Source organism: Meles meles, chromosome 21 (assembly GCF_922984935.1).
Source record: "Meles meles chromosome 21, mMelMel3.1 paternal haplotype, whole genome shotgun sequence".
Taxonomy (NCBI): domain Eukaryota; kingdom Metazoa; phylum Chordata; class Mammalia; order Carnivora; family Mustelidae; genus Meles; species Meles meles.
In genome coordinates, this window is record NC_060086.1 from 23,466,526 (window position 1) to 23,475,528 (window position 9,003).

At 53.6% G+C, this 9,003-nt stretch overlaps 1 protein-coding gene across 2 annotated transcripts; it reads right to left on the reverse strand.

Annotated features, from left to right (window-relative positions):
- Positions 1 to 1,655: 1,655 nt before the first annotated feature.
- On the reverse strand, positions 1,656 to 8,795 carry AQP8 (aquaporin 8). 2 transcript variants are annotated; one of them, XM_045993995.1, is made up of 6 exons: positions 8,666 to 8,795; positions 7,751 to 8,004; positions 6,637 to 6,763; positions 4,813 to 5,027; positions 3,331 to 3,465; positions 1,656 to 2,127 (listed from the first exon to the last, which is right to left on the reverse strand). In XM_045993995.1, the coding sequence occupies exons 2-6, from the start codon at positions 7,990 to 7,992 to the stop codon at positions 2,079 to 2,081; spliced, it is 768 nt and encodes a 255-aa protein (XP_045849951.1). In that variant the 5' UTR covers positions 7,993 to 8,004; positions 8,666 to 8,795; the 3' UTR covers positions 1,656 to 2,078. The 2 variants fall into 2 exon arrangements, with proteins under 2 accessions (XP_045849951.1, XP_045849950.1); XM_045993994.1 differs by lacking the exon at positions 8,666 to 8,795 and adding an exon at positions 8,143 to 8,252.
- Positions 8,796 to 9,003: the final 208 nt, after the last annotated feature.

Consider the following 9,003-nt stretch of genomic DNA (forward strand, 5'->3'; position numbering starts at 1 on the left):
ATCTGGGAATTGGATGAGAGACTTTAAAATCTCTAAGGGAAAAACAAATGTTTAAGGACTACAGATTTTCAATTCCTATAAACCAGTGACATCAATTAGACTTTAAGGGAGGAGAATGAATGTTTTTGTTTTTAAGAACTAAAAAGAATGCAGCTGGGAAATGTGAAACATTGTCTCTTGGTCCTCCATCTGTTCCTCTGGAAGGTGAGAAGGGTCAAAGTACCTGTCTGTGTTACTTTCCTGGGGCTGCTGTACAAATTGGCCCAAACTGGGTGACTTAAAACAACCAAAATTTAATCTCCCATGGTTCTGAGGCCACAAGTCAGAAATCAGGGCATCAGCATGACCAAGCTCCTTCCAAGGCTGTAGGGGAAAACCCTTCCTTGCCCCTAGTTCCTGGGGACTCCTGATCCTGGCATATGGCACCATGACTCCAGTCTCTGCGCCATCCTTCTTCCACATGTCTTCTCAGTGTCTCTCTGTGTCCTTCTCTGTTTCTTCTAAGGACTCCCCTTGGATTTTGGGCCCACCCTAACCCAGCAGGATCTTATCTTGATTGCTTCTTACCTTAATTACATTGCCAAGGCCTCATTTCCGCATACAGTCACATTCTGAGGTTCCAGGTAGACGTGGATGTTGGGGGGACACTATTCAACCCACTGTGCTGTCTCAGAGGGTCGTTGTGGGGGTAAATGAGATAATGCACATAAAGCAGTGTGCATAGTGCCAAGTACATAACAAATAATACATGTTAGCTGTACATGTGTGTGCACACGTGTCCGCGTGTGTGTATGCCTACATGCACGTGTGCATACAGGTGTGTAAATGTGTGTACATGCATGTGTGTGTATATAACCGTTTTGTTATTTACTAGATTTACCAGAGCCTTATTTCATTACTTATTTAGCCAAATGAAACAGTAACTTTTAATATTTTTCACTCTTTGTAAGTGTTCTAATTTGTTTTTCTGGTTTTTGTTTTCATATTATTTCCTCCCTTTGTCTTTTTCTTCTTTTCTTTTTTAGGTTTATTGCTGTTATTATTTGTTATTTCTTTTTCTCCAAAAACTGCTGTTTGGGCATGTAGCATGTCTGCTTTCTCACCAGGCAGCCTCAAAGCATGCTGGTGATTTTCTCTAGTGAGCATTTTCCTCTTTATTTCCTGTTATTAGTCATGATATTCATATCTCATCCAAAGACCACTGTCTCTCCAGACCTAGGTTATGCTACATTATTGATTTCTTCAGGAGAAACTTGCCGCTCTGGCCTGCCCCCATTCCCACCTCACCTCCAGCAGTGCCCTGAGTTGACTGGTCCATGTCCTAGGTAGTACTGGGCACTAACCCAGACCCTGGACTCTGCATTGGGCACTTCAGCAGGACCCTACAGTCTGTTATCAGAGACTGACTCTGAGTTCCTGGCACAGCTCCGAGAGGGATCTGGCTGAGTAAGAGATGGGCTCTGGGGTGGCCTGCATCCTAAGTACCTACCTTGGCAGTGGACTCTAAGCCAGACTCCTGATAACTAGACTCTAGATGGCTAAGGCCCAACCCGGACTTCTGCTTTCTCTCCAGCAGTGCTCATTTCTGAAATGAAAAAGCAAGTCCACACCAAAGGAAATACTGGACTATTTATTGCAAAGCTAGACTGGCAGCTCAGGGAGCAAGGAAACAGAGCACAGCAGGCCCTTCTGTAACAGAGGAGTGAGGCACGAGGAAAAGGAGAAAGAAAGGGGGAGGGAGAAAGGAACTCATACATAAACAGCCACGTCTTCCAACTGCTCTTCTGCTCCTGGGAACTTCCTGATCAAGAAAACCCCTCAAACCCCTCTGATTTGCGGTGCTGGGCAGGGCTGGCAACGCACTCCCCAGGCTGAGATCTCTGATGAGCACGGAGGTATTCAGAGAACCTAGAGCATCCTCAGAACTTGGCAGCGGTGTGTCATCTGGGAGGCCAGGCACACGTAGGGGGAAGGAGGTAGGCAGCTCCTCTGGGCCTTTGCCCCAGCAGGAAATGCAGGAGGCGGCCTGTCTGTAACCCAGAGGCCACCTGGGCCGCAGGAACATCACCAGCTTGGAGTCACCGTCCCTTTAGTATTAGGCGGGTCTTCCCATCTCCAATGAAGAGCCTACAGAAAAATGGCCCAGTGAGGTCTCCAGGCCTCTGAGGGGAGAGACCCAGCCCTTCGCCAAAGGTCTCCAGGCCCAGAATTCTCCAGAGAGATGCTTTCCTTTCCAGCCTCAATAGTCAAATCCCCTTGGGGAAAGGGAGAAACTCCTTCCTGTGTTCCAGCTCTTTCCCTGAGGATTGTCATCTCTGCCACTCCAAAAGCAACAGACAGACAATTACCAGGCTTAGCCAGGACGGCAGATGGGCAGGGATGGCAGACACCTTACACCAGCCCAGCGACTGCGCTCTCCCAACTGTGGGAGGAAGGTCCAGCTTGTATCAGATCCAGACCTTAGTCCCCACATGACCTGAAGCAGAAACAACAGGACCCTACAGACTTGGGAGGGTCACAAGAGGAGAGTTCAGGGAGAAGCAGTCAAGCAGATATGATCCTTCTGCTAATACCAAACTCATCACCCACCACATGATGCCATGGAGCACTGTTTACACTGTAGGTCATGTGAATGGCACCTCCTAGCAGGCATGCTCTTGGAGGCACCATGTACATGGTTTTCTCTGTGGATGGGGCTCCCTGGAGTTGTACGACAGCCCTGTGAGGAACCACTCCTCCCCCTCTCTTGGTGCACAGGCTTGTGCAGGGAAGGCTGATCTCGTCCTGACTCCAGACGCAGACAATAAGTGTGCCTGACCCTCCCCCCCATGGCTCCAGTGATGGATTCAGAGGTGGACATGACCCAAGCTGGGCCAGTGCCAACCAGTGGAGACCAGACCCTGGGCTTTTGCTAGAGGCTTCGTTCTAGTTCCACTGTTGTCATTAAGCTGCTGGGATATAAGCCCAGAGTTCCTGGTGAGCATCTCAGCTTCTCCTGGAGAGCCTCTCAGAGCATGAGCCCTGCTCAGAGGAGAGGAGAGCCCATGGGAAAGACCAAGGCCTAAAGACATGGCTTGAGCACCCACCTAAAGCCAGAACTACCTGTGAACTTCTCAGTTCTGTGAGCCGGTCAATTCCCACTTGTGACAAACTGTGTGGAGAGGGATTTCTGTCTCTTACAACCAAAAGTCCCAGAGCCAAAAGCTTTGCCTCTGAAGAAGCCTCCCTCTTCCCTTCTTTAACCCCAAGTGAGATTCTAGCCCTGGACACTCTGGGAATCACCACCAGGAGCCCATCAGAGGGGCTAGTGACCCAGGGTCACACTCCTACCTGATGAGCACTCCTACCAGCAGACTGGCCAGGAGCGGGCCCAGCCAGTAGATCCAGTGGAAGTCCCAGTGATTGGCCACCACGGCAGGTCCAAAGGCACGGGCAGGATTCATGCAGGCTCCAGACACGGCCCCCCTGCAAACACCCAGCCACTCGGTCACCAGAATCCCAGCCAGGCCCCAACTTACATCAAGTTCATTTCCCCAACTAGGCCTACGTCCCAGAGCACCCAGGAACCCTCTTGAAGCCAGCATGTTGGGGGGCCTGGGGGAATCCCAAAGAAGGCACAGGTGAAGAGACTATTAGCACCAGGAAGTGAAAAGCTTGTCTGTCACTCCTCACACACCCTTCTAGAACGATGGCCAGCTGAGAGTGTTCAGAGATGACAGGTAGAGAAGATGGATCTAGGTCCTTGCAATGTTGAAAAAGCAGCCGTCAGCCATGTGAACTTTGGGATCAAGCTGACCAGGATTCCAAACCCAGCCCAGCTATTTCTAGCTGTGTGGCCTTTACTGAACCCCTCTGTGTTTCCGTTGAGGTAAAAGGACCCACCTCATAAGCTGTCACCAGGAGTGAATGAGGTCATGCCTTTACGACCTGTGACTCGTGTGTACTCCGTGTACAAGTGTTTCATCTGGCTAACCCAGTTGAGACCCTTGTTATGCTACAAGCTTGGGGCCCAGAGTCTCCTACGAGGAGCGGGGTTGTTCTCCAGGAACTCCTCTCCAGTTCTGGTGTCTGTATCCTTGCCCCATTCAATCCGCGCCCAGCCGCCGAAGTCGAAAGGGCGAGTCAGTTGGCTTAGAATGAACCCATGGCCACTAGGAGGCAGCAAAGCACCGCTGTAGCTTTACACATCCCATGCGCCCTTCTCCCCCCACCCCCAAACCCACCCCGTTCCCCAGACTCCGCCTCCCAACCAAAGGATGGCAGATGGGTGTGCGGCAGAGCCAGGAAAGGCTAGACTGTTCTGTGTCCAAGAGGAAGGAAGGAGGTGGACATTAGGAAGGGGCTCCCTTGTCCCCTTTACCCGGAGATTTGGGCTCTTGTCCCACATCAGTCCCTTAATTTGCCGCTGTCCACGTGTCCTCTCTGAGCTCCTCATATGTAAAATGGGAGAAATAATCCCTGACCCAAGCTTGTTTCCTCAACTCCTTCCTGGGTCCCCCTGAGGGGCTCAGCCTAAATGAGTTGAAAGGTGTGGAAGCTCTGTGTGAGTCTGAGGCAAAAGCCTGGCTGCCCATTGGCTGAACAAACAAGCCCACAGAAACCTCCCAGCAACGACTAGAAGTGAACAGTGGTGCCTCCTTCAATACCGCAGGCCTCACCACTCCCTGTTGTCTGCAAATGCCTGTCCACTTCCTCTTGTCTGCATCACCTCCGTGGCCCCTGTTAGCAACCGAGTCTGTGACCCTCTGTGACCCTCAGGTAAGCGCTGCAGACCTGACCTCCTCCAGGGCCAAAGGTTGGCCCATAACTCACCCTGCCAGGATGTCCACAGTGACGGCAAAGCCGATGGAGAATGGAGCCAGAGGGCCCTGTGTCCTCTCGTTGATGGCGCCCATGCAGACAGCCAGGGCCAACAGTGTCGTCAGGATGAGCTCCGCCACCACTGCCCCCATCACCTGCCCCGACTCCTGGACTGTCACAAAGGCAGCCCCAGATGCGTTCCAGAACCTCTCTTCAGGACTCACCGCCTGCGGAGAGCAGGAGCTGACTCAGTGTGGGCAGGGAGCAGGCTGGGAGCTGAGGGGAGGGGCTCGAAGCGCATGCCCCCAACCCTTAGAGCAGGGAGCGGGTCTGTCCAATCCGCTCCAGTTTTTACTGTGTGGCTCAGTGAGGGCCACTGGACTTCTCTGAGCTTCCTTTCGCTCATCTGTAAAGTGGGATCACCCAGCAGTAGCTGCAGGCATTATGGGAAGCTTAAGTAACTAGACGACCCTCTTTGAGAAAAAGAATACAAAAATGCCTCTCAGCAAACTTTGCAAACATCTCCAGCCAGATGAACTCACTGCCGGTGCCCCCGTCAGGCCCCTTGGGAGGGATGAGGGAGCCCTGATGCCAAAGCCCCATGAGCCTCACAGGAAATGAGCCTCAGGGGTCATCCTGGCCCTTGGAGAAGGAAGATGGCAAAGCAAGCTTTTGGACCCTGGACCTAAATCTGGACTCCACTGCTCACCACTGTGGCTGAACTTGGGCCAACGACACACTACCCGGTGCCTCGTTTCCTCCCCCATAAAGTGGGGGCACTGATAATCAGAGCTCCCAGCGCCAGCAGCAGGCAGTGGGTGCCCTCTAAGAACTGACTGCCGCTTCTGGGACATCACCGGGAGATTTAACGAGACAAGATGTGCAAACCGATTCACAGGAAGAGTGTGCTCACTGCCCCGCGCTGCTCACTATTGTGTGGGGCACGTTTGCAAGTGGCCCAGCCTGAGGGAGGCCTGGGAGATGGGTCTCCCTGGAGGATCACAGAGGGAAGGTCCAGGCCCCATTCTGCACACGGGGGCGGGGGGGGGGGAGGGGGGTGTCTCAGAGGGAGACATGGAGAGACCGGGCAGGGAGATAGCAAACTGAGACTGCAATGGGCCAGTGCTTAGAGCTACAGACCAAACCCCTGCCGGGCTGACAGGAACCCCTTCTCCCCCCACCCCATGCCCCCTAAAACACATGCCCACAAGGGCTACATTTAGAAGGGCTCCTGGTTGGATGGAGACTTAGCAGCAACAGGGAAGAAAGAAAGAAAAGGGAAGGAGGGAGGAAAGAAGCGAAGGACAGAGGGAAGGAGTCCATCCATGGAGTTATGTTTGGAGCTGTAAAACTTCTGTGGCAGGGAGAAGCCAGATGTCCTAGTGGGAGAGAAGGTTCCAGACATAAACTGAATACTATCTCCCATCACAGGCTAGGCCACTTGGAGAACAGCCAGAGAAGTTAGTCCAGGAGTTTCTGAAGGAGAGTAACCCTCAGTTTGTAGAATAATTGAACTGAAGAATGAATGAATGAGTGAATGAATGAATGAATGAAAATACACTAGAAACATTATCCAAAGCCATTCCAAAGCCAGAAATGATCTCAGGAAGAAAAACTTCATGCCCCAAATTCTTCTTCCTGGTCTGTCCAGGGAAGGGCTGTGTCCAGAGGTGAATAGAACAAGGTGTGTTTGGAGAGAACCAAAGTCCCCCTTCCTGGGAGAAAAGGACCCACCCAATCCCCTGGAGGAAAATCCCATGGGAAAAGAGCTGGGCACCTCCCACTCCCCACCCCCCACCACATTCCACCAGCCCAGCCCCCATGCGAATCACCCACCTTGGCCAAGGCGGCCCCGATCAGCCCCCCACATAGCTGGGAGATCCAGTAGGGAAGGAGCATCACCACGTTGAGGCCTCCGATCAGCGTGGCCGCCAGGGACACCGCAGGATTGAAGTGTCCACCACTGTCACCCGCAAAAGCAGAAGGAAGCCTTGAGACCAAGATCTGGGTCAGCTCCCCCAAGAGAATGTGTCCCAGCTGGCACCCCAGGCTGGCCTTGCAGTGCGGGAGTGGGTCCAGGACCTCGCCTGAGTGGAAAACAGGCACCAGATCCCACCCATTTTCCCTGAGGTGCCAGGTGGTGGGGCAAGGAATGTGGGTGAGGGCAGGGGAGGAGCAGGCAGCCCCCTTCCTGCCCTACAGCCAGGCTCCATGGTGCTCAGAGGAAGAGCATGGTGGGTGACCATCCCTCTACTCCTTCCAGACTCACTCGAGCGCCAGCCCTTGGGAGATGCAGCCACCAGTCAGAATGAGACCCCCAACTCCAGATCAGTGGACACAGAGAGGTATCCTGGCCTCCCCTTAAAAGAAACTCCCAAGTGGCTAAACTCTGATTGTCCCCAGGCCGGAGGAAAACCCTTTCCCAATGTCGACCACGCAGTGACCAAGCACTTGGTGTGGGCTAAGCTCTTTCTGTCATGTAATTCCCATGCCGCCCTGCTGGGCCTTGCCTCCCACCTCTGCCACCTTCTGACCACAGAACCTTGGACAAGTCACATTGCCTTTCGTAGTTACACCAGTAAAATGGGAATAGTAATAGAAACTCCCCCCAAGGGGTTGTTGTGAGGATTCACTGAGTTCTGTGACTGGCCCTTGGCTGCACTGACTACGTGTGGGCTTGAGAAAAAATAATGTAAAAAAAAAAAAAAAAAAAAAAAAACCTCTCGTCTTCCCTTATTTGGGGTTTGGAGGGGGACTTACCCAAAGCCACAGAGTTCGTAGGCTGCAGGGATAGGATTCGAATTCGGGCAGTCTGACTCCCCACTGCATACTCCTATCTACAGTGCTCTTAGAACCCCGGGTACATGCCCAGGGTCCCTGCCGATGGCCTTGCTCCCCACCCCTGGGCTGCCCGGGTTAGCCCAGACTGATGGCTTGGAGCTGGTCTCACCTGATATTCCCCAGTGTGGCGATGAGGAGGCCCAGGGCCAGCCCGTGCGCCAGAGCCGGCTGCAGCAGCCCTGTGTCTGTCCCGTTCTCGATGACCGACAGGCAGCCGATGAAGATGAAGAGGGCAGAGCCCAGCAATTCCACCAGACAGGGCTGCAGGAACCGCTCGTACCAGGACCCACGACCCCTGCCTCCCATGCTTAGCTCCTTCGCCTTGCCACTGCCAAATTCAGGGTCACACATAGACACAGCTGCCTGCGGGAGGAAAAAGGGAGAGTGGGCACAGGTGGGAGGAGAGCCCGAAAGGAAGCCCCCAGCGCCCCAGCCTCGAATGGAGTCTCAGCACCCTCTTGCACGGCCAGGTGGCAGGGGCAGCAGCCACCCGTGGCTCACCTCTGCAGACATCAGGGCCAAAGTGGCCTGGAACCTGCTCGTGCCTGAGCTGCCTGGGAAACCTGCACCTGCTCTTCTGGACACGCTTATCTCCGGGACCGGGCTGCCGATCTTGCTTCGGACTCTGTCTCTTTTAAAGGGCTGCAGAGGCTCCCCGAGGGTGCCAAGAAAGCAATAAAGCACTGTGGGAGGTGGCCCTGGGGCCCAGAAGAGGATTTTTTTTTTTTTTTTATCTTAACTGGGCAGGGCCAGGGATGGTCAAGGATTGCTGAGGTTTCTGCCAATGAGGGGAAAAGGCACATCACCTGGAGAGCGTTCCAGGCCGTCCCCAGCAGGCGATGGAGGGCCCAGTGCCCCCAGCCCCCTGTGGTCACCATCAGGCCCCTCCAGCATGTGGGCAGGAGGAGGACCCCAGTGGTTTGGGACTGTGCAGTGGGGAACACTGACGAGATCATCTTCAGTGATTTTTTCCCATGGATTCCCTCAGACATCTCCTCGTATCTCAACCCCTACACTCACTCACCCTCAAAGCCTGATCCAGGACTGAGTGTGTGGATGGATGACATCCCCTGACGGTCAGAGGGAGCTGAGGCGACACCGTGTGCCACGGGATAGCCTGCGGGCTTTGGAAACAGGTGCCTGGATTGCAGTCCCAATTCTGCCGTCAATTCTGCTGCGGATGGTGTAGCAGTATGAGCAGCGTGGGACTGTTATGTGGTTTGAATGAGTTAACATAAAAAAGAGCTTACGACCGTGCCAGACACATGAGCAACACAATAACAGCACCTACTAATTAAGAATATAGATTTATGGGGGCGCCTGGGTGGCTCAGTGGGTTAAAGCCTCTGCCTTAGACTTAGG